At 41.9% G+C, this 26473-nt stretch overlaps 1 protein-coding gene across 3 annotated transcripts in view; it reads right to left on the reverse strand.

Moving 5' to 3' along the window:
- tex11 (testis expressed 11) overlaps positions 1 to 26473 on the reverse strand; it is a 236352-nt gene that overhangs the window by 128610 nt on the left and 81269 nt on the right. For all 3 annotated transcript variants that reach the window (XM_087992026.1, XM_087992025.1, XM_087992027.1), the window contains one exon: positions 16441 to 16578. In XM_087992026.1, coding sequence (XP_087848152.1) covers positions 16441 to 16578 — 138 coding nt within the window. The remainder of the gene's footprint in view (positions 1 to 16440; positions 16579 to 26473) is intronic.

A 26473-nucleotide genomic window follows, 5' to 3' on the forward strand; every position in this document is an offset into this window, starting at 1 on the left:
CCACATATATACCTTTCATCGTCTTGTAATACTGTTGCAAATCCCTTAGCCTTTCAAGACTAAACACTTCTGTCTGACCCTCTGCCTATTCAGGTTTCTTCTGCACCATTACGTAAAACATGGGAGTCCGCTAATGGAACCGCAACTCGTTCACCTTTGTCTTCAGTTTTTCCTTTGTGCTGTGACTTATAATAGTGAGATCTGGTTACTACACAGTCTGGGAAAATACTAGGATATTTCTATTTTAATTCCTCAGTTTCTTAGTCTTCCTTGGGCTTCTCCACAATAAGGAGTGTCATTCTCACCTTGGGCCCTGTTAAATCATTCCCAAGAACAAACTAGATTCTTGGAACTGATACTCTGTCAATTATTCCCACTGTAACATCCCCAATCTTGAGATAGCACTCCAACCAGACCTTACATCAGGACTAAATTTTTGTCCATCAATCCCACAAATTGCCACACTCTCGTGTAACAGATCAGGAAGAGTGCAAATTCACTCATCTCTTACTATTAGAGAATTTCACTAATGCCACTGGCTTAGCTTCTTTTACCACATCTTTTCCCATAGTGCCTTTCTTTAATGACCAGCACTGTTACCTTACGTGTCCTACCTGCTGGCAATGAAAACATCTTTTCTGAAAACACCGGGACTGTAATTTTCTGTGTCATACTCCCTTACAGTGAAAGCACATAAGGGCTTTCACCTCCTTTCCACCCTCTTGGGCTTCTTTTTTTACGAGTGAACCATTACCAGTGTTCTCTACACTTGGTTTCATAGTGTAGGATCTCCCCTTCTCCCAACTTTGATCCCTCACAGAATGAAATTCTGGCGAGAAGCTTGCCTCATGCACCAACATGTATTCATCTGCTAATTCTGATGCCTTTCTCACTTCCTAAACTTTCTGTTCCCCCACGTGAATTCTTACCATCTCTGGAAATGAGTTTTTTTAAACTCCTCCACCAGAATAACCTTAGACCCTCAAAGGTCCTATTTAACTTTAAAGCACGCATCCATCTATCAAAATGACTACGTTTAATTCTTTCAAACTCAACATAAGTCTGACATGGTTCCTTCTTTATGTTTCTGAACTGCTGTCCATTCACTTCCGGTACCAATTCATCAGCACTTAAAATAACCTGTTTAACCTCTTCATTATCTTTTGAACCTTCATTTGACAGCGCGGCAAATAACCGACTAGCTCTGCCTACAAGTTTAGTCTGAACTAGCATTACCCAGAAACTATCAGATTACTCCATCTGCCTAGCCAATGTGTCAAATGAAATAAAGAAGACTTCAACATGTGTCTCATCAAAATGCGGCAGAGTTTTGACATATTTATCTATATTACCACCTTCTCTTTTAATTTCCATCCTATGAACTTAACTTTGCTGACTAAGTCACAATTTCTAAAGCACAAATTCTTTCTTTTTGACTCTCCCTTTCTTCTCTTTGCTCAGCTAAGAACCTTCTCTCTCTGCCGTTTCCCTTTCTCTCTCCCTTTATCTTCTAACTTCATTTTCCTCAATTGTAACTTAAGTTTTTCTCCCTCTACTGCACTTGTCTGTTTCTCTGATATTCCAAAGTGTTTGAGAAACTCCCTTTACTTTTGTCCTTGGTTAAACCCAAATCTAACTTCTTTGCTAATTCTGAAAGTATAGTTTTCTTTCCTTTTAAACTTTCTTGGCAAATTTGAGAATTATCTTCAAATCCCAGAAACTCTTTAACAATGTTAAAAGCTACTTCGCTAACTTTAATTTAACCAACCACAAGTCACTGAAATTAAACAACTGTCTCACCTGCCTAAGACACTAACCTGCAAGTTTAAATCTACTGGGCTGGGGATCCAAGATGGCGGCGTCCCAACAAGACTGAGTGTATAGTGCTCCTCCCAAGACTTGGGTACAGTGGGTCACCCACCCCCTACCACGCTCACCAAATCATTTATAATAGTTGTGTAATTTAATTAGTTGTGTAATATTACATTTAAACAATTTAATCCTAAGTAAAAATGACTAAAGGGAAGGGAGCCCGCAGCTCTCAGCAAGCAGGAACCCCTCCCCCACCCTCTCCAGCTGCAGCAGAGGCGTCCACAGCCGCCCCCGGGGGACTTACCTACAGTGACAAGCCTTGCAGAAATGATTTCCAAGCTGGATTGGAAGATCGATGCCTTTATTGCAGAATCCAGAAATCATTGGGGACTCGCTCTCGGCCGTGCTGCAGAAGCACGACCGAGAAATCCAAGAAATTGAGTGCCGAGTTGGAGGGGTGGAGTTAAAGGCCGCGACCTCCGAAAATACCGCTCAATCGGCCATGGATCAGGTCCGGACTCTCGAACAGCGAGTCCGGACCTTGGAAAATCATATTGACGACCTCGATAATCGAGGTCGTCGAAAAAATATTCGTTTGCTGGGCCTTCCCGAACGGGAAGAGGAAGGCCAGCTTACAGCATTCCTGGAGCAGTGGCTACCACAGCTTTTAAATCTGCAAGCTGGATCAGGCCAGGTAAGGGTGGAATGGGCCTACTGGGTCGCAATACGCGGGCCCGGCTCGAACCAGCATCCACGCCCGGTCCTGTTCCGGCTGCAGAGCTACAAGGAGAGGCAGATACTCCTAGAAGCCTCTAGAAATCTCAGAAAAGACCCCCAAGCTATGATCTATAAAGGATCCAAGGTCATGCTATTTCAGGTCTTTTCCCCGGCTCTGGTTCGAAAGAGGAAGGCATTCGATGAGGCGAAGAAGCGTTTAAGGGACTTAAATATTCAGTACTCCTTACGCTACCCAGCGACGGTACGCTTTAACCATGAAGGATCCGTATATAACTTTGGATCACCAGAAAAGGTTAAGGAATTCTTGGACTCTCTTAGATAAACTGTAAGACATAATGGATGTGGGTTTGCCTTTCCCCCTGCTTTGGTTTATATCCCCCCCTTTTTTTCTCTTACCTTACTGTTTAATATTATCATGGGGGGTGGGGAGAGGGATTTGATTTTCTCCCCCCCCTTGGGGTTGTTTTCTGTTACTATTTTATGTATATATATGAGGGATGTATGTATATGTGTGTGTGTGTATATATATATATATATATATAAAAACTGGGGGGTTTGGTTAATGTTGGTGGGGGGAGGTGGTTACCTTATTCAATTTTACCTCTGTCTCTAGGAGCGGGGTTGTTTTCCCCTTGTTATTTTGTATTATTATATTTAATTATTATTTGTTGAGGTGGGAATTTTATAGTTATATGTTTATATATGGTATTAACATTACCAAATATATCCAGGTGTTGGTATGGGTGGGGGTAGGGTGCTCACTGTTAACTCTAGCTTTGTATTATATTTGAATTCTCCTCATTTTATTGAGGAGTGCCTGGGTCAAGGATAGGGAGAAGATATGATGGACTTTTGGGGAGGAAGTGACACCCCCTGGGAACAAGGGGGAAAATCTCCACTTAGATACGTTTTATATTTTTATAAATTTAGAAATAGTTTTTTATTGTATTGTTGTGGGTGTATTAAAGAGGTGTTATTTTTGTAAATTTTATATGTTCTACACTCGGGATGTTCTGGATAGGGTTCCCCCTCCCGAGGGGTCTCGGATTGGCCCAGAGGATTATGGTTGATCAGTCGGTTAAGTGATGCACCTGGAATGTCAAGGGGAGTAATTCGCCAGTCAAAAGGAAGAAAATATTATCAAATCTTAAGAAGAGTTGATATAGCTCTCCTACAGGAGACACACCTGTCGGATAAAGAACACTTGAAATTACGACAGGGCGGATTTGATCAGGCCTTTTTTTCCTTCTTTTAGCTCAAAAAGCAGGGGAGTTGTTATTCTTGTTCGGAAGAATTTCCCTTTCAAAATCCTAAAGCAGATAAAAGACGAATCTGGACGATATATCTTGATTAAAGCCCTCATAAATGGAGAGGAATTTGGGATTTTAAATTTGTACTGCCCCCCAGCACACCCCTTTAAATTTATAACGGAAGCCTTTTCAAAATTGATGGCTTTTGATGCCCGTCATATAATTATAGGGGGAGACTTTAATTGTATTATAGATCCGGAAATAGATAGGATTCCCAAGAGTACTGCAGGAGTATCTCCCAGATCTAAACAATTGATGGATCTGAACAAAGAATTAGGATTAGTAGATGTATGGAGATGTCTTCATCCACAGGGTAGAGATTTTTCTTTCTACTCTAATCCACATAAATGTCATACCAGAATTGATGTTTTTTGCCCCCTCGATTTTTTTAAATTCCATATCATCCTGTAAAATAGGTAGTATAGCAATTTCCGACCACGCTGCTGTATATATGGAAACTAAGGCAAGGAACAATGGGACATCCCCTCGGCATTGGCGTATGGACCCCTTCCTAATGAAAGATAGTAAATTTGTAAAGTACTTCTCTCAAGAATTTAAAACTTTTTTAGAAATTAATTCAGGTACAGCTAGCAACCCATCAACGATGTGGGAGACCATCAAAGCTTACACGCGAGGTTTGATCATCTCCTACTCAGCGACCCAGAAGAAATTGAAGGGAGAACAACAGCGTCTGCTTGAAGCCCGCTTAAAAGCGGCTGAAACAGCATACACTGATAGACCTTCTATTATTAAATTGCAAAGCTCTTAGGACAGCTCTAAACACTACGCTTACTCAAACAGCTAAGAGGGAAATATTATTTGCAAAACAAAGGTTATATGAATATGGCGACAAACCGGGTAGATACTTAGCATTTCTTGCAAAGAAAAAAAAGGCCCCTCAGACTATTACATCTATCAAGGAAAGTACGGGTATTTTGACTAATGATCATAAAAAGATTAATGCGATCTTCAGAGAATTTTATTCTGAGTTATATAAATCATAGGATTGTGAAGATAGGACGAGGAGGATGCAGTCATTTTTTAAAAATTTGACTTTTCCAGACCTAACTCCGGAACAAGTATCGGTCCTAAATGCTCCTCTTACACTCCAAGAAATACTTGATGCAATTAGGCAACTTCAGAATGTTAAGACACCGGGCCCAGATGGTTTTCAAGCTGAATTCTATAAAGAATTTACAGAAATATTGGCTGGTCCACTTATGGACATGTATAACTATGCATATAGTCAGGGCTGTCTCCCGCCTTCGCTGAAAGAAGCAAATATCTCTCTTATCCTTAAAAATTGAAAGGACCCAGAAGATTGTACATCATACAGACCAATATCCTTGCTAAATGTAGATTTTAAAATCCTTTCTAAAAGGTTAGCACTGAGACTAGATAGGATACTGCCACATATTATAAAAGAGGATCAGACGGGGTTTATTAAGGGCCGTAGATCATCCAATAATATTAGAAGGGCTCTGAATATGATTCAAGCCTGTCATCAGGGAAAGATACCAGGAGTAATGATTTCATTAGACGCGGAAAAGGCATTTGATAGGGTCGAATGGTCATATTTGTTTTGCACATTGGAAAGGTTTGGCGTTGGACAGGTATTTACCAAATGGGTCTCAACATTGTATATTGATCCCAAAGCAGTTGTGGTTACCAATGGATTAGGTTCGGATAGCTTCAGTGTGGGTAGGGGCTGCCGTCAGGGATGTCCCCTCTCGCCATTGTTATTTACGCTAATAATTGAACCACTAGCAGAAGCTATATGAGCTGATCCTAATATAGTGGCCCCAAGGATTGGTACAGGTAAACATAAAATTACCCTTTATGCAGATGATGTTCTTCTATTCCTCAGAATACCCTCTGATGTCCATACCTCGCCTAATCCAAGTTATCAATACATTTAGTGCATTCTCAGGCTATAAAATTAATTTATCAAAATCGGAGGCTATGCCAATAGGTGGTCTTGCTATGATACCCCGCTTAGCGGACGGATCCCTTTTTCCCTTTCGTTGGTCCCTGGAGGACTTATGTTTAGGCATTTTTCTTACTCCAGTATTTGGTCAGTTGTATAAGGCTAATTTTGTGTATTTACTGGAACGGATAAGGCAGGACCTCCAGCGATGGGGAGACCGACCAATTTCCTGGTTGGGTGGAATAGCACTAATCAAAATGAATGTCCTGCCCCGTCTCCTATGAGAATGCTTCTGGTGATGCTGCCGAGGACGGCTTTATGTAAATTATATGGCTGGCTGGGTTCCTTTATCTGGAATCATAGGCGGCCCCTCATTAAGCTGAAGAAGCTACAGCTTCCACAGGCAAGGGGTGGATTGGACTTCCCAGACTTTAGGAAATATCAGTTAAGTTCCCTATTAAGTTACATAGATGATTGGGTCTTGTCTGATCCACAATCAATCTGGTTGGACATCGAGGCCTCTCAAGTAAAATAGCCACTTATTAACCTTTTATTCTCAGACAAGAGGAAAATCATTACAGATCACTGTAAAAACCCTATAATACTAAATACAATCAAGGCTTGGAATATAATGCGGCAAAATGAGGGCAATTCACATAAAACATCCCCCTATGCACCGATAGTGGGAGCATGGGGATTCCAACCGGGGTTAACAGATGCCACTTTTAAACTCTGGAGATCCAGGGGTATCTCATGTCCAGGGGATCTATTTAAAGATGGGGTCCTGATGTCTTTTGAACAGCTGCGTCAGAAATTCGGATTACCTAATGGAGACCTCTTTCGATACTTCCAAATTTAAGATTATATACAGAAGAAGACTATGTTATTAGATAGTCTTTATAAATCAGATAAAGAATGTAGTGTCCTACGACCAGTGGGGGTATCTTCCGTCAGTACTATTTATCATTTACTACATGATGAAGTATCGGGAGATATGGATAATCTGCTTAAAACATGGGATCAGGATTTGGGACTAGAAATCTCTATAGAAAAGTGGAATGATATTTGGGAAAATGCTACAAGAATTACTATCTGTAACAGAACCCAGGCTATCCAGCTGAAGATACTTCATAGGGCCTATATAGCACCAGTTCGACTGGCAAAATTTAAGGCAGGAGCATCTCCAATGTGTCCTAAATGCAAAATAGAGGTGGGCACTCTTGTACATTGCTTATGGACCTGTCATAAGATCCGTAGATATTGGACTAAAGTAGCAAGTACCCTGACAGAAATTTTAGGAACGGAAATTAAAGTGGACCCTGTATCTCTCCTCTTGGGCTTTTCGAACTTTCCCTCCCTGGACATGTACAGGAAATGACTATTTTCCATTCTTTCTTTCTGTGCAAGGAAAAATATTTTGGTGAACTGGGCGGCTGAGGGCCCCTCTGGACTTTCAAATCGGCACAGATTAATTATGGAATGTATTCCCCTTGACTTCCTTACAAATATGGTGCACCGAAAGACCGAATTATTTTATAAAATATGGCAGCCCTTCTTGAATTACATAAATACAGATATTTTGGCTATCCTAACAAGGGCTTTTATTTAATTGAGATTACAAACCTGGCTGATCCGGGGCCCCTCGGGGGAGGAATTCCGCACGAATACGGGTTTTATTACATCTGATGTTAACACATTCCGAGCATGTAAGAGACTTAAATATACACTCTGGTTAGTTGTAGGTTAGATTAGTAGATAGTTGAGTTTTGTTTGTTTTTTTCTTCTTTTTCGGTTTTTTTTTGTTTTTTTGTTAAATTTTGGCTGTTGTATATTTGAGCTAATTGTATATCAATGTTTATATCTGAGAGTTTTGTTTATTTTTGTAAACTTGTAAAAATGTCAAATTTCTAATAAAAATATCTATTAAAAAAAATCTACTGGGCTTTTTCGTTACCCCAAATCTATTAAAGTCTGTCCAAATCTCAGACTGGATCTGACTAAACCTGTTCAAATCACAGACGAAGCCCCCAAATTGTTACGACACGGGGTATACCCATCTGGTAATTTAAACCAGCCACACAGAATTGAATTTATTGTCACATGTACTGAGGCACAGTAATACAGCAATACAGGCAGATCACAGAGTTAAGTAGCATAGATAAGAAAATAATAGGTAAACAGCAGCAAAAACAAAAACACAGTTAAGAGTTTGAGAGTCCATTCAGTATTCTAACAGTAAGGAGAAACTGTTTTGAAATCAGCTGATGTGTGTTCAGGTTCTGTACCTTCTCTCTGATGGTAGCAGTTGTAAAAAAAAAGGGAAGGGTGGGATGGATCGTTGAGAATGCTGGCGGCCTTTCCTGGACAGTGAGCCTGGTAGATGGATTCTTTTGATGGGAGGTTGGCCTTTGTGATCGTCCGGGCCATGTTCACCATTCTTTGTAACTGTTTCCAATCTTGAATCACATAGTTGCCATACACCCAGACACAATGCTCTCAATGGCGCACTTATAAAAGTTGGTAACAGTATTCCGTCATGCCAAATTTCCTCAACTGCCTGTGCAGAAGAGACGTCGTTGGGCCTTTGTAACCAGTGCATCCACATGGAGAGTCTAAGAAAGCTTGTTGTGGATTAACACTCCCAGGAGCTTGACACTCTCCATTCGTTCCACCTCTATACTGGTACTGAGAACTAGGTTGTTCTCAGTGCACCATTTTTCCAGGTCTTCCACCTCCCGTGTGTAGTCTGTTTCGTTGCCATCTGTGATTCAACCAACTATGGTGGTGTCATCAGCAAACTTGTAAATGGCATTTTTCTGGTATTTGGCGACGCAGTCATGAGTATATAGTGAGTATAGTAGGGGGCTCCAGTCTTGAGTGTTAGTGAGGATGAAATATTGTCCCCAATCTTCACTGATTGTGGCCTGTGGGTCAGGAAACTGAGGATCCAATTGCAGAGAGTGAAGCTTAGTCCAAGATCACTAAGTTTAATAACCAGTCTCAAGGGGATAATAGTGTTGAAGGCTGAACTGTAGTTAATGAGTAGGATTCTTACGTAGCTGTTCTTGGTATCAAGATGTTCAAGGGAGGAGTGAAGGGCAAGTGATATGGCATCTGACTGGATCTGTTGGTCAAATAGGCAAATTGGACTGGGTCAAGGCTAGTGAGCAGGCTGGAGTTGATTAATGCCATGACCAACCTTTCAAAGTACTTTGTGACCATTGAAGTTAGGGCCACTAGGTGGCAGTCATCCATTTTGCCACAGCGGCGAGGAGAGAAGGTGTGGTGAAGTGAGGGCTCCCAGGAAGGGCGAGTTTTCCCGCATTAAAAGGGACTTACCTCGTGAGTCGGGCCTCCATTTGCTGAGAGGTGCGAGGAAGGAGCAAAAGACTTCTGGGAAGTCATACATTTGTGTGGTTGCGTTACCCGAAACACTACTTGGGTAGAGTCGCCCACCCATCGTCCTTCTCTAACCAAAACAAAAGATTCTGTGCGCCAGATTGGTCAGGTAACGAGTTTATTTTTATTCCTTATTTTTCAACAGTCTCTTTGGGAATTTAGAATACTGGGAATGGAGGTGAGGGCAGTTGAATGTTCCTCCTGCAGAATGTGCGAGTTAGGGTCACCACTAGTGTCCTGCTGACGACATCTGCGGGAAGTGCACCCAACTCCAGTTCCTCGAAAACAACGTTAGGGAACTGGAGCTGGATGAACTTCGGATCATTCGGGAGGCAGAGGGGGTTATTGAGAGGAGTTACAGGGAGGTAGTCACTCCTCAGGTACAAGAAAAAGGTAGATGGGTTACAGTCAGGGGACGGAAAGGGAACCGGCAGGCAGTGCAGGGATCCCCTGTGGCCATTCCCCTCAACAATAAGCATACTGCTTTGGATACTGTTTGGGGGTGACAACTTACCAGGGGAAAGCATTGGGGCACAGGGCTTTGGCACAGAGTCTGTCCCTGCTGCTATGAAGGGAAGGGGGAAGAAGAGCAGAGCAGTAGTCATTGGGGACTCCATAGTTGGGGGGACAGATAGGAGGTTCTGTGGGAACGAGAGACACTCATAGTTGTTGTATTGCCTCCCAGGTGCCACAGTTCATGATGTCTCTGATCGTGTTTTTGGGATCCTTAAGGGGGAGGGTGAGAAGCCCCAAGTCGTGGTCCACATAGGCACCAACGACATAAGTAGGAAGAGAGATGGGGATTTAAGGCAGAAATTCAGGGAGCTAGGATGGAAGCTTAGAACTAGGTCAAACAGAGTTGTCTCTGGTTTGTTGCCCATGCCATGTGCTCGTGAGGCAAGGAATAGAGAGAGAGAGAGAGAGAGAGAGAGAGAGAGAGAGAGAGAGAGAGAGAGAGAGAGAGAGAGGAGTTGAACACGTGACTACAGTGATGGTGCAGGAGGGAGGGTTTTGGATTCTTGGATAATTGGGGCTCATTCTGGGGTAGGTGGGACCTCTACAAGCAGGATGGTCTTCATCTGAAACAGAGGGGTAGCAATATCCTGGGGGGGGGAATTTGCTAAGGCTATTGGGGTGCGTTTAAACTAATCCAGCAGGGGGATGGGAACCAAAATTGTAGTTCGAGTATAGACAAGGTTGAGGGTAGGGAGGTCCGAAATCAAGCTTCAGGGACGCAAGCTGGCACCGGCAAGCAAGAAGATGGTTTGAAGTGTGTCTACTTCAACGCCAGGAGCATCTGGAATAAGGTGGGTGAACTTGCAGCATGGGTTGGTACCTGGGACTTCAATGTTGTGGCCATTTCAGAGATATGGACAGAGCAGGCATAGGTTGTTGCAGGTTGCAGGATTTAGATGTTTCAGTAAGAACAGAGAAGATGGTAAAAGAGGGGGTGGTGTGCCATTGTTGGTAAAGGACAGTATTACAGTTACAAAAAGGATATTTGGGGACTCATCAACTGAGGTAGTGTGGGCTGAGGTTAGAAACAGGAAAGGAGAGTCACTCTGTTGGGAGATTTCTATTGGCCTCCGAATTGTTTCAAAGATGTAGAGGTAAGGATAGCAAAGATGATTCTCGATAGGAGTGAGAGAGACAGGGTAGTTGTCATTGGGGACTTCAACTTTCCAAATATTGACTGGGAACACTATAGTACGAGTACTATAGATTGGTCAGTTTTTGTCCAGTGTGCGCAGGAGGGTTTCCTGACACGGTATGTAGACAGGCCAACAAGGGGCGAAGCCACATTAGATTTGGTACTGGGTAATAAGCCTGACCAGATGTCAGACTTGGACGTAGGTGAGCACTTTGGTGATAGCGATCACAATTCTGTTATGTTTACTTTAGTGATAGAAATGGATAGGTGCATACTACTGGGCAAGAGTTACAGATGGGGGAAAAGGCAATTACGATGCGATTAGGCAAGATTTAGAAAGCATAGGATGGGGAAGGAAACTGCAGGGAATGGGCACATTAGAAATGTGGAGCTCATTCAAGGAAAAGATCCTGAGTGTCCTAGATAAGTATGTATCTGTCAGGCAGGGAGGAAGCTGTAGAGCACGGGAGCCTTGGTTTACAAAGGAAGTGGAATCTCTGGTCAAGAGGAAGAAGGCGACTTATGTTAGGATGAGATGCGAAGGCTCAGTTAGGGCGCTTGAGAGTTACAAGGTAGCCAGGAAAGATCTAACACGAGAGCTCAGAAGAGCCAGGAGGAGACATGAGAAGTTGTTGGCGGATAGGATCAGGGTAAATCCCCAAGGCTTTCTATAGGTATTTAAGGAATAAAAGAATGACGAGAGTAAGATTAGGGCCAATCAAGGATAGTAGTGGGAAGTTGTGTGTGGAGTCAGAGGAGATAGGGGAAGCACTAAGTGAATATTTTTCGACCATATTCACTCTAGAAAATGACAATGTTGTCGAGGAGAATACTGAAATACTAGACTAGGTGTGGTTGAGGTTCACAAGGAAGAGGTATTAGAAATCCTGCAGAGTGTGAAAATAGATAAGACCCCTGGGCCAGGTGGAATTTATCCTAGGATCCTCTGGGAAACCAGGGAGGAGATTGCTGAGCCTTTGGCATTGATCTTTAAATCGTCAATGTCTACAGGAATAGTGCCAGAAGACTGGAGGATAGCAAATGTAGTTCCCCTGTTCAAGAAGGGGAGTAGAGACAACCCTGGTAAATATAGACCAGTGAGCCTTACTTCAGTTGTTGGTAAAGTGTTGGAAAAGGTTATAAGAGATAGGATTTATAATCATCTAGAAAAGAACAATTTGATTAGGGATAGGTTTTGTGAAGGGTAGGTTGTGCCTCACAAATCTTATTGAGTCCTTTGAGAAGGTGACCAAACAGGTAGACGAGAGTAAACCGGTTGATGTGGTGTATATGGATTTCAGCAAGGCGTTCGATAAGGTTCCCCACAGTAGGCTTTTGTACAAAGTGCAGAGGAATGGGATTGTGGGAGATATAGCAGTTTGGATCAGTAATTGGCTTGCTGAACGAAGACAGAGGGTGGTGGTTGATGGGAGATGTTCATCCTGGAGTCCAGTTACTAGTGGTGTACCGCAAGGGTCAGTGTTGGGTCCATTGCTGTTCGTCATTTTTATAAATGACCTGGATGAGGGCGTAGAAGGGTGGGTTAGTAAATTTGCAGATGACACTAAGGTCAGTGGAGTTGTGGATAGTGACGAAGGATGTTGTAGGTTACAGAGAGACATTGATAAGCTGCAGAGCTAGGCTGAGAGGTGGCAAATGGAGTTTAATGCGGACAAGTGTGAGGTGATTCATGTTGGGCGGAGTAAGTGGAATGCAAGGTACTGGGCAAATGGTAAGATTCTTGGTAGTGTAGATGAGCAGAGAGTTCTCGGTGTCCAGGTACACAGATCCTTGAAAGTTGCCACCCAGGTTGACAGGGTTAAGGTGGCATACAGTGTTTAGCTTTTATTAATAGAGGGATCAAGTTCCAGAACCAAGAGGTTATGCTACAGCTATACAAAACTCTGGTGCGGCCGTACTTGCAGTATTGTGTACAGTTCCGGTCACCACATTATAAGAAGAATGTGGAAGCTTTGGAAAGGGTACAGAGGAGATTTTCTAGGATGTTGCCTGGTATGGAGGGAAGGTCTTATGAGGAAAGGCTGAGGGACTTGAGGCTGTTTTCGTTGGAGAGAATAAGTTTGCGAAGTAACTTAATAGAGACATATAAGATAATCAGAGGGTTAGATAGGGTGGACAAGGAGAGCCTTTTTCCAAGTATAGTGAGCACGAGGGGGCATAGCTTTAAATTGAGGGGTGATAGATACAAGACAGATGTCAGAGATGGTTTCTTTACTCATAGAGTAGTAGGGTATGGAATGCCTTTGCCTGCAACGGTAGTAGACTAGCCAACTTTAAGTACATTTAAGTCGTCATGGGACGAGCATATGGACGTACATGGAATAATGTAGGTTAGATGGGCTTCAGATCGGTATGACAGGTTGGCGCAACATCGAGGGCCAAAGGGCCTGTACTGCGCTGTAATGTTCTATGAGACATGCTGCATGAACCTTCTTGAGCACAGGAATGATGGTGGCCCTCTTGAAACAAGCAAGGACAGTGGCCTGCTGCAGAGAGAGGTTGAAGATGTCCAGGAAGCCCTCTACCAATTGATCTGTGCATGCGTTGAGTGCACGGCCTGGTAGTGTGTCTGGTCCTATCGCTTTTCTTGGATTCACACGAAGGAAAACTGATCTGACCTCTGATGCAGTGACTGGAGGGATAAGTTTGTCAGGACTTGTCAGAATAGGTGTTACCTCTCCGCCGAAATTCTGCTCAAAGTGAGCATAGAAGGTATTGAGACGATCTGGAAGGGATGTATCATTGCCTGCTATTTTGCACTGTCTCTTTTTAGAACCTTTTTAGAAAAGATTCACCCCATACTGTAATATGTTAAAATTCAAGAGCAAAGAACTATCCCGGAGGTCCCTATTTAAAGTAAAAAAAAACTTTATTCTTTAATTCCAACAGGAGTTATTAAAATTAACAACTATTTACAAACTCTTTTCTCTTAAACCTACCTTTTACCTCCCACTCTACAATAATAGTCTGGTAAAAAATCCCAATTAAGATTTACAAAATAAATCGCGGTTCAAACCTAGTCAGCTTTGCCTGATCTCCTCTGTAAATTTTCCTCTGTAGATTCTCTCCAGGTCAGCCTCGATATTCTGCTGCGCAGGCACCCCAGCAACAGGTACCTTTACAGAGCTCTTCAGCTAAGTCTACATTTATTGGTCTTTTGCAGTTCTCCCCCTAACTGTTCAAAATGTCTGGTTTTATACCCCAAAACATCGGATCATTTCATTGATTGTAATATTATCAAAATACTAAGTTTAAATTTGATTGGATGTTGGTATCTTGGGGCATAGTTTAAACAGATTGGCCAAATTTGAATTTGTTTCTGTTTAATGGCAACTCAGCTGCTGCTATTTGCTCCGACCAAGTGTTACATTATTACTTTGATCAGGACTCTGTGCTTTGTCCGTCCTTGCTAGCTTTTTAACTTTCAAAGGTTTAGTACACCTCTTCACCTTCATAAGACTCTGCTTGCTAAAAATAAACCAAACCAGAGAAAAGCTGAGCTGGGAGAATTGGCCACTCCCCTTTCATTGTTCAAGTGTTTCTTTTGAAAACTTGGAAGCCTTTTGACTGAGGCAATACCTGTTAGCTATCATTAAATTGGCCCTAAAACCCTTCAAACCTAGACCTGAGTATCTGTGGTTTATGACTCCTCTAGAGACAAAGCTGAAAATGTGTTGCTGGAAAAGCGCAGCAGGTCAGGCAGCATCCAAGGAACAGGAGAATCGACGTTTCGGGCATAAGCCCTTCTTCAGGAATCTCCTGTTCCTTGGATGCTGCCTGACCTGCTGCGCTTTTCCAGCAACACATTTTCAGCTCTGATCTCCAGCATCTGCAGCCCTCACTTTCCCCTCGAGAGACAAACCAAGATCACCATAACCTTGTTAAAGGAGCAGCATCATCACAACGTGAAGGATCTAATAAAGGCGACTAAAACACACCAAACAATAGATTCTCTATAAATGGAAGGAATGTGATGAGAGGTTTTTTACTAAAACGTGGGTGTATCTCCCTAAAAGTTTGAACACAGGTAATTAAAGTGGCTGAAGAAATGGTTGATCTTCCAATTCAGAAACTGTCCTTGCAATTGGAACATTATCAATGCCCTCCGCTACGTAAAGAGGATGAGAAAGATAAATTCATAAATATGTCTCATAATTTACTGACAACTGTAAGGAAGTTAGTAGAACCTGTTAATAAGGACAGACCAACGGAAAGGTTAGAATCTAACTTTTAAGTCATCTGCAAATTTGAAACTTTCTTGTTATATATATCAAAGTGAGCAGGAATATTAACACTGACACCTGGGAGACTCCATTGTTGAAGTTCCTCTGGTCTAAGAAATATCTCTCCACTCTTTTTACTATCAGTCAATCAATTAATCTTCTACCATAAGTGGTATTGTCCCCTTATTCTGAGAGCATTCACTTGGTACATCTCTTTTGTGGTACTTCATTAATTCCTTGCCTACGTGCACAACATCAATTGTATTACCCTCATCAACTCTGTCACTGATCTAAAACCTCAAATAAATTCTATTCAGTTTGTGCCAATATCACCTCCTTCCAGGTCATTTATTTGGATGTTCCTTAGAGTTACCTAAAATTTTTGGATAGTATAGCAGTGGCTGAAGACGAGATTCAAAGAAGCTTAGACTGATCAAATTTGTCTTTTTTAAAAGGATATTCCTGATTAGGAAGCAGAAATGAAAACTCGGGTGAAATATTTGAAGTCACTGCCTGATATTACATTTGTAATTGCAGAAGTATCTCCAGTCATCTATAACTCTACAGGTTTCTGCTGAGAACTGCTCATACAAGCTACCATTTAAATAAATAGAACTTTCTCCCAAAAGGCTATGAATAATGGGTCAAAAGATTTTTTTAAAGGCATAATTGAAAAGACTTTTGGTAGGTAGGGCTATTAAAAGACATGGAAGAAAAATGGGTAAATTAATTTAAAGTGCCAAGCAGGTGTCATTCTGTTCGATCACAGAACAAACACGGATGGCTGAAGAATCCATTCATGTTGTTTAAAATGAATACAGTATTTTCACCAATGCATTTAAAGACCATTTTTCTCCACCTAAATAAGACCATCATTGTTACATCGTCATTCCTTGCAACGCAAGAAGATCTGTATATTCACATTGGACTATTCTAACTATTGGAACTGCAAGGCATTATGTTTTTCACTCACTCTCATGCACATTGATTTGAACAATAACCATGTCAGACAGCATCCAAGGAGCAGGAGAATTGATGTTTCGGGCATAAGCCCTTCATCAGGAATGAGGCTGAGCAAGTTTTGAGAACATGTGTAGCTCAGGTTGAGGTTCTGGATGTAGGTTTACTCGCTGAGCTGGAAAGTTCATTTCCAGACGTTTCATCACCCTACGAGGTAACATCTTCAGTGGGCCTCCAGTTAAAGCTGATTCCTGAAAAAGGGCTTACGCCTGAAATGTCGATTCTCCTGCTCCTCGGATTCTGCGTAACCTGCTGTGCTTTTCCAGCACCAGACTCTTGACGCTGATCTCCAGTATCTACAGTCATCATTTTCTCCTAGTTGATAATAGCAGATAGTACCTTTTCTAGATGATTCAGACGCAGATAACACAATGCCCTGTTCCTTTGTAATCTAGCCAGGTTCTGATCTAGTTGTCCATCAGAAAAGAAACTTAAAGAATAGCTGTACCATTGAAGAGCCTCTGTACACTTTTGTACCTATACAGGGGAAAAAGAATGGTGAAAAAAAAATGTGATTCCCACTCACTACAAATTAGTAGGCTAATGATATTTGCCATCAAGGTACGTTGTTAACAAATGAGAATAAAGTAAAATTATCTGTTTGGTAATAGGGTGGGAAAAATCAGTATAAGCCATTCAAGCACAGTCCAAAAGAAACATATCTTAGCAATATACGTTATCTACAAATAACTGTTCAATCTTGGAAGAAGTTTAATGACCTAACAGACTGAAGCAAAGTCAGTGGACTTGGCCACACCTTCCAAAAATGTAAGCTGACAATCTGGTTTGCAATTTGCAGCCATCTTCCTCTCACTTAGCTCAAATGCAAAATTGCTTCCTAACATTCAAAGGTAAAAGTTAGGCTGATTACAATATTACATGCATGTGCCACATTCTTTACACAGTAGCAACCATGACCATACTGAATAGTGCAGAAAACTCAAAGGACCAAATGGCTGACTCTATTTTTGATTAATGTCTTGTTGACACAGACTAACATAGCCAGCCTGTTAATACCTCATTAATGCACTGATATGGTATTAGCTGGAGATACATTTATCTGTGCAATCCAGGCAGGGGTAATGTTTCAGAAGGACCATACATGCAACAGCAACAGTATGTGATGGATGGCAGTTATAGGAAGGGGGGAAAGTCTCAGGTACAGTCACATAGATGGGTTAACTCCAGGAAGAGTGAGAGAGGTCGGCACCTAGGGCAGGAGTCTTTTGTAGATATACCCATTTCAAACAGGTATGCTGTTTTGGAAAATGTAGGGGGTGATGGATTCTCAGGGGAATGTAGCACGAACAGCCAAGTTCCTGGTATTGAGACTAGCTCTAATGCAAGGAGGGATATGTCGGCTTCCAAGAGATCAATTGTGTTAGGGGATTTTGTAGTCAGAGGTACAGACAGACGTTTCTGTGGCCAGCAGAGAAAAAGCAGAATGGTGTGTTCCTTCCCGGGTGCCAGGATCAAGGATGTCTCAGAGAGGGTGGAGAATGTTCTCATGGGGGAAAGGGGCCAGCAAGAGGTCATTGTCCACATTGGAATCAACGATATGGGAAGGGAAAAGGTTGAGATTCTGAAGGGAGATTACAGAGAGTTAGGCAGAAATTTAAAAAGGAGGTCCTCAAGGGTAGTAATATCTGGATTACTCCCACTGCTAAAAGCTAGTGAGGGCAGGAATAGGAGGATACAGCAGATGAATGCATGGCTGAGGAGCTGGTGTATGGGAGAAGGATTCACATTTTTGGATCATTGGAATCTCTTTTGGGGTAGAAGTGACCTGTACAAGAAGGACGGATTGCACCTAAATTGGAAGGGGACTAATATACTGGCAGGGAAATTTGCTAGAACTGCTTGGGAGGATTTAAACTAGTAAGGTGGGGGGGTGAGACCCAGGGAGATAGCGAGGAAAGAGGTCAATCTGAGACTGGTACAGTTGAGAACAAAGTGAATCAAACAGTCAGGGCAGGCAGGGACAAGGTAGGACTAATAAATTAAACTGCATTTATTTCAATGCAAGGGGCCGAACACGGAAGGCAGATGAACTCAGGGCATGGTTAGGAACATGGGACTGGGATATCATAGCAATTACAGAAACATGGCTCAGTGGTGGGCAGGACTGGCAGCTTAATGTTACAGGATACAAATGTTACAGGATGAATAGAAAGGGAGGCAAGAGAGGAGGTGGAGTGGCATTTTTGATAAGGGATAGCATTACAGCTGTGCTGAGGGAGGACATTCCCAGAAATACATCCAGGGAAGTTATTTGGGTGGAACTGAGAAATAAGAAAGGGATGATCACCTTATTGGGATTGCATTATAGACCCCTCAATAGTCAGAGGGAAATTGAGAAACAAACTTGTAAGGAGATCTCAGCTATCTGTAGGAATAATAGGGTAGTTATGGTAGGGGATTTTAACTTTCCAAACATCGACTGAGACAGCCATAGTGTTAAAGGTTTAGGTGGAGAGGAATTTCTTAAGTGTGTACAAGACAATTTTCTGATTCAGTATGAGGATGTACCTACTAGAGAAGGTACAAAACTTGACCTACTCTTAGGAAATAATGCAAGGCAGGTGACCGAGGTGCCAGTGGGGGAGCACTTTGAGGCCAGCGACCATAATTTTATTTGTTTTAAAACAGTGATGGAAAAGGATAGACCAGATCTAAAAGTTGAAATTCTAAATTAGAGAAAGGCCAATTTTGACGGTATTAGGAAAGAACTTTCAAAAGCTGATTGGAGGCAGATGTTCGCAGATCAAGAGACAGCTAGAAAATGGGAAGCCTTCAGAAATGAGATAACAAGAATCCAGAGAACATATATTCCTGTCAGGGTGAAAGGGAAGGCTGGCAGGTATAGGGAATGCTGGATGATTAAAGACATTGAGGGTTTGGTTAAGAAAAAGGAAGCATATGTCAGGTATAGACAGGATCGATCGAGTGAATCCTTAGAAGAGTATAAAGAAAGTAGGAGTATACTTAAGAGGGAAATCAGGAGGGCAAAAAGGGGACATGAGATAGCTTTGGCAAAGAGAATTAAAAAGAATCCAAAGGGTTTTTACAAATACATTAAGGACAAAAGGGTAACTATGGAGAGAATAGGGCTCCTCAAAAATCAGCAAGACGGCCTTTGTGTGGAGCCACAGAAAATGGGGGAGATACTAAATGAATATTTTGCATCAGTATTTACTGTGGAAAAGGATATGGAAGATATAGACTGTACGGAAATAGATGGTGACATCTTGCAAAATGTCCAGATTACAGAGGAGGAAGTGCTGCATGTCTTGAGATGGTTAAAGGTGGATAAATCCCCATGACTTGATCAGGTATACACGAGAATTCTGTGGGAAGCTAAAGAAGTGATTGCTGGGCCTCTTGCTGAGATATTTGTATCATCAATAGTCACACGTGAGGTGCCAGAAGACTGGAGATTGGTAAACGTGGTGTCACTATTTAAGAAGGGCGGTAAAGACAAGGCAGGGAACTTTAGACCAGTGAGCCTGACCTCAGTGGTGGGCAAGTTATTGGAGGGAATCCTGAGGGACAGGATGTACATGTATTTGGAAAGGCAAGGACTGATTCGGGATAGTCAACATGGCTTTGTGCGTGGGAAATCATGTCTCACAAACTTGATTGAGTTTTTTGAAGAAGTAACATAGAAGATTGATGAGGGCAGAGCAGTAGATGTGGTCTATATGGACTTCAGTAAGGCGTTTGACAAGGTTCCCAATGGGAGACTGATTAGCAAGGTTAGATCTCATGGAATACAGGGAGAACTAGCCATTTGGATACAGAACTGGCTCAAAGGTAAAAAACAGAGGGTGGTGGTGGAGGGTTGTTTTTCAGACTGGAGGCCTGTGACCAGTGGAGTGTCACAAGGATCGGTGCTGAGTCCTCTACTTTTTGACATTTACATAAATTATTTGGATGCGAGCATAAGAGGTACACAGTTAGTAAGTTTGCAGATGACACCAAAATTGGACGTGTCGTGGACAGTGAAGTGGGTTACCTCAGATGGGCCAATGGGCTGAGAAGTGCCAGATGGAGTTTAATTCAGATAAATGAGAGGTGCTGCATTTTGGGAAAGCAAATCTTAGCAGGACTTATACACTTAATAGTAAGGTCCTAGGGAGTGTTGCTGAACAAAGAGACCTTGGAGTACAGGTTCACAGCTCCTTGAAAGTGGGGTCGCAGATAGATAGCATAGTGAAGAAGGCATTTGGTATGCTTTTCTTTATTGGTCAGAGTATTGAGTACAGAAGTTGGGAGGTCATGTTGCAGCTGTACAGGACATTGGTGAGGCCACTGTTGGAATATTGTGTGCAATTCTGATCTCCTTCCTATTGGAAAAATGTTGTGAAACTTGAAAGGGTTCAGAAAAGATTTCCAAGAATGTTGCCAGGATTGAAGGATTTGAGCTAGAGGGAGTGGCTGAACAGGCTGAGGCTGTTTTCCCTGGAGCGCCGGAGGCTGAGGGGTGACCTTACAGAGGTTTACAAAATTATGAGGGGCAGGGATAGGATAAAAAGACAAAGTCTTTTCCCTGGGATCGGGGAGTACAGAACTAGAGGACATAGGTTTAGGGTGAGAGGGGAAAGATATAAAAAAAGAGACTCAAGGGCAACTTTTTCACGCAGAGGGTAGTATGTATATGGAATGAGCTGCTCGAAGATGTGGTGGAGGCTGGTACAATTGCAACATTTAAGAGGCATTTGGATGGGTATATGCATAGGAAGGGTTTGGAGGGATATGGGCCGGGTGCTGGCAGGTGGGACTAGATTGGGTTGGGATATCTGGGCGCGTGGACAGGTTGGACCGAAGGGTCTGTTTCCATGCTGTACATCTCTATGACTCTATGACTAAGTAAGGTCATTAAGTTTTCAGGTGACACCAAGATTACTGGTATAGTAGACAGTGAACACAATTATCTAAAGTTACGAAGTGATTTTGATCAAATGAGTTAATGGTGCCAAATGGAGTTTAATTTGGATAAATGCAAAGTATTGCCAAAACTAACAAGGACTTAATGTACATAATTCTTCAAAGTCTGCATCACATGTAATGGGTTAAGAAGGCATTTAGCACACTTGCCTTGATTGCACTGACCTTTGAGTATAGAACTTAGAATATTATGTTGAGGTGGCACAGGACATTGGTTAGGCCTCTTCTGGAGTACTGCGTCCAGTTCTAGTCACCCTGTTGTAGGAAGATTATTATTAATCTGGGCAGGGCTCAGAAGAGATTTATCACGATGTTGCTGAGAATGGAGGACTTGAGTTATAAGGGGAGGCTGGAATTTTTTCACTGGAGGGCAGCTTTATAAAATCATGTGGGGTAAGGATCACATGAATTGCAGGATCTATTCTTGAGGGCAGGGGATTTCAAGACCAGAGGACACATTTTAAGGTGAGAGGAAGAAGATTTAGAAAAGATACGAGAGTCAATTTTTATTTGTTGAACGGACAGTAGTTTGTGTGTGAAATAAACTTCCAAGGGAAGTGGTGGATGTGGTACAGTTACAACATTTAAAAGACATTTAGTTAAGTACATGAATAAGAAAATTTTGGAGGGCTATGGGCCAAGTGCAGGCAGGTGGGACTACATTAATTTGGGATTATGGTCAGCATTGACTGGTGGGACGAAAGGGTTGGTTTCTGTGCTGTCTGACTCTACAACCACTGTTTGTTGTAAAAACCCATCTGGTTCAATAAAGTCCTTTTTGCAAGGACCATAACACCATAAGACATATAAGCAGAAATTAGGCCACTGAGCCCATCAAGTCTGCACCACCATTCAATCATAGTTCGAGAAAAAAAAAATGAATATGCTGGAATCTAAGGTAGGCAAGTAGGAGGCTGCAAGAACACATCAAGACATGCAGCATCAGGGTGGAGAAGTCGACGTTTTGGGTGCAACCCTTCTTCATGACTGGGGATGGGTGTAAGGGGAGCTACAGATAAAAGGGGTGGCGGGTCAGGGTGCTGAAGTGGGGATAGGTGAAGACATGTAGAGGGTATAACCGGGTTGGTCAATGGGAGGAATGAATCTGGGAGGTGGCTGGGAGGAGTGGAAGGGAGGGTGAGGGGCTGGGAAGGGAGGTTACTTGAAATTGGAGAACTCAATGTTGAATCCTCCCATCGTTCGGCTACCGAGGTGGAAGATGAGGCGCTGTTCCTCCAATTTACAGCTTGGTTCGTTTAGACTATGGAGGAGGCCAAGGTTGGTCATGTTGGAAAAGAAATGGGAAGGGGAAATAAATTGGGTCGTAACTGGGAGGTCTGATCGGCCCTGGTCTTTCAATCATAGCTGATAAGTTTCTCAACCCTTTCCTCCCTGTAACCCTTGATCCTCAAGAACCTGTCTATCTCAGTCTTAAATATACTCAATGACCTGACCTCCACAGTCTTCTCTGGCAACAAATTCCATAGATTCATCACTCTGGCTGAATAAGTTTCTCCTTGTCTCCATTCTAAAATGTCTTCCCTTATGTCTCAGGCCATGCTGTTGGGTCCCCGTCTCTCGAAACAATTGAAACATCTTCCCAACATCCACTCTGTTCCGGCCATTCAGTATTCAGTATGCTTCAATTAGATCCCCCTAACCCTTCCATCGAGTATCGACACGGAGTCCTCAAACATTCCTCGTTTGTTAAGGTTTTCATTCCTGTAACTATTCTTGTGAACCTCCTTTGAATACACTCCAAGGCCCGTATATCGTTCCTGAGATATGGGGCACAATACTCCAAATGTGGTCTGACCAATAAGGAAAGTGCTGTTCTTACTTGATCTGACTTACATGTGACTCCAGAGGTGGATAATAAATGCTGGCCTACCAAGCTGCACTGGCATCCCATGAAAAAAATTCAAAAACATCACACTGACTTTTGATGATTAGTTGATCAAGAGAGAAAGTGCAAGATAACATAAGAAACATACAAAAGAAATAATTAGTAGTATTTCTTTCGAAACACCTGTAAAATAAAATTTTCAAAACATAAACAAAAAGGTGACACTGTACTAACCCATGTAATACATAAGATGAGTCAACTGTGATCATACATTTTGAACGGTTATCATTTTAATCCAAGGAGTTCACCAGCAGAATTTAGTTTTGGGAAAAGGGATCCTGTTAAAAACACAGGACATATTTTGATCTCAAGAATAGAAATGTGAAGCTTTTAAAATATTAAGGTAAGGCCAATCACAGGGTGGTAGATGGTGATCGCTGGAGGTATACAGGGTCAGTTTTAGGATCACAACTATTCACAAGACACATTAACGGCATGAATAAAGGAACGGATATTGTTGCTAAGCTTGTGGACACAAATATAGGTATAGGTACAGGTAATGTTATGGAGGCAGAGAGGCTGCAGAAGGATTTGAACTGTCTGTGACAGTGGACGAGAAAGTGGCAGATTGAATACAATGTGGGAAACCGAGGTAATGCCCTTCTTTAAGAAGAAGAGGCATTGACAATTTCTTGAATGATGAATGGCTTTGGAAATCCGAAGCACAAAGGGACTTTGGAGTCCTTCTTCAAGATTCTCTTAAAGTTAACGTGCAGGTTCAGTTGTCAGTTAGGAAGGTAAATGAAATATTAACATTCACTATGAGAGGGCTAGAATATAAATGGAGGACAAAGACATCCACTGGTTTGATGTAATCAAGGAGACAAGGAGACATTGTAAGTGAGTTCACACATCGTATAATATTGAATTTAGAAGTACCCATTATCCCAGAATAGCTGAGGGGCGGGAAAACAATCCACATTGATAGACAGTTTTCTTGCAGAGTGAAGTAACTCCATGGAGGCTGGCATCCCATCACCAAGTCATCCTTTTTTTTCACATGCACTGTACATGGACTCCGACCAGCTACCTTAGAGCTAGTCACTAGATTGAACAGAATCAGCTCACCAATTGGCCCAGGTTAACAATCACAATCAGGGATCTCACTCAATGAGATCTACCTGGCCCTCCTTCCAATAATTACACCAAGGGAACTAATTTAGTCAATTTTTGTTTTTTTCACCATCTGAGTAGATCAGATAGAAAACTGTATAACAAGGGCAGCCTCAACAAGGAAGAAGTTGAACTATGGGAAAAGGAAGGAAAAAACATGAGGCACACAGCTTTGCAAGGTCAGGGCAAAAGAGTTGCTCTCTATTACTGGGAACAAAGGAAATCACATAGTCCAAGGAATAGGTACAGCTCTGAGAACTTCGAATCGAAAAGGCATGACTTTGGAGCCAAATTCAGTAAGGATAATAATATTTCATCCATAGCCTAGAGAATATTCAACCCACCAGCATGTGGAGAGTTGCCCTGCCTGTCCTGACCACCCTTAAGTAACACTGGGAGTTTAACAACCATTCAGTAAGGCAAGCCAAGGGGCTTATTTCCGTGATGTTTAAGGGAAGTTAACTATTTTGTTGTGTGTCACCAAGGAATATTACCTGCACCGATTGTGCCACTTTGAGATTCACTGTGCATAATAAGCACACACTTATTCAAAATATGAAATCTATATCGATTGCATTATTCATCATCCTTCAGTGATTCATAAATGTAAGCCCAAACCTTTGATTACAAATACGTGAGAGAATTCGGTTGTGCTCAGGAAGGGTGAACACGCCTCACAATCAGAAACAAGCACTTTTTAAAACGTTTTATATGAGCCTCTTTTCCAAGAGTTTCGTTGGAATGGATTATGTGTCTGGCGAAGGGCTGTGGCACATTAGAAATAATTCCATTTTGTGAAATCCCATGGTGGAAGTGCAACAATTCAGAACTACTTTCTGTGCAATATCTGCCGATAGCTATCAACTTCATATCTGACAACAGCTAAAATTAATTTTAATTGTACAATTCAGAAATGGTTCTATAAAAACACATGTCAAACATATCAAACTTCAGTTTTTGCTCACAGCAACAAGAGAGGCCAACAAAAAAGATCAGAATATTAGTTGGCAAACACAAAGGTCTGAAAATTTTAATGTCAAGAAATTATGTAATTATAGCATTTTTATATCTGTAATAGGTAAAATTGTTAAGGCTTCAAATTGGTAGATTCTATTACAGTGAAGACTGTATTACAATGGTGTTTATATCAAATCACCCAGTGACCTCCACATATCAACATTCAACATAATTGTGTATTTCATGCATTGACTAAGTCCCTAACTCCGACAGAACATGATCTTGCTGGACTGGATGTATGTGAGGCAAAGTAAAGGACTACATTAGTAGTCACATACTATTTTCTAGCTTAGTTCACCAAGAAGTTCTTAGAGCAAATTGGAATAGGTAATAAACACTGGTTTTGCCAGTGATGGATACATCCCATATATAATTACATATATTAAAAAAACCTTGAAATTAAAAATGAACCTAAACGCCAGTAAACAAGAAAATCAGCACAGTAACATTCAGTATTAAAGAGTAATAAAATGTTATTTTGTGTATGTATGTAGATTCCAGCCAAGTTATCCAGAGTTAAAACATGCGGTACACAGATGAAGATTCTCTCCTGCTTTTACCGCGGAAAACCTCCATATATTTCAAACAGCCACTTGGCCCCCACCTCACCCGTGCACCTTCCTTCAAAATAGCCTTGTCCCACTCACAACTACCCTCGTTTCTTGCCCCCTACTTTTAGTTTATTACTCAGCAAATCATCTTCCTAAAATCCCTCTATCCTTCTCATCAAACAGTCACTGTCTCTAAATCTCTAGTTCCTACACATTCATTTCACTCAGCACCACCCTACCCAAAAAGACATCCCACCAACTCGCCTAGCAGACTATACTGCATCTCTTCCAACCTTTGACTACACTCAGGCTTTACTACTCCCTCCTCCTTCATGCCTCAGATCCAGCCAAACACCATGGAGGATCAAGGTCCATTGTTCTCCATTACGAAGCCTACCGAACTCAGCTCCTATCAGCTTGCTGAAGGCACAAAGTGTGCGCATCTATTGGGATGAGTGAGGCAGCTAACATTTTCTTTTTATGTTCATTCACAGGATGTGGTTTTGCTGAGTTGGCCAGCATTTACTGCTCATCTCTAATGATCCAGAGGGCAGTTAAGAATCAAAAACATTACTTTGGGTGTGGGTTTGTCTATAGATCAAATCAGGAGAGGATGGCACATTAATGAATGCAAACTACTGCAGATGATAGAAATTTGAAATAAAAAGAGAAACGTTTGGAGAAACTCATCAGGCCTGACAGAGCATCTATGGAGACAGAAACAGAATTAAAGTTGAGTCCAAAGAGTCTTCTTCAAAACTCAAGGGAGCAGGAAAATTATGCTTTTATGCTGTTGACAAAAAGGAAGCGAAAGAGATGGTGAGGGTCCACATAGGAA

Source organism: Chiloscyllium plagiosum, unplaced genomic scaffold, assembly GCF_037043375.1.
Source record: "Chiloscyllium plagiosum isolate Xiang-an unplaced genomic scaffold, Cpla_swu_hap1 HiC_scaffold_11, whole genome shotgun sequence".
NCBI lineage: Eukaryota > Metazoa > Chordata > Chondrichthyes > Orectolobiformes > Hemiscylliidae > Chiloscyllium > Chiloscyllium plagiosum.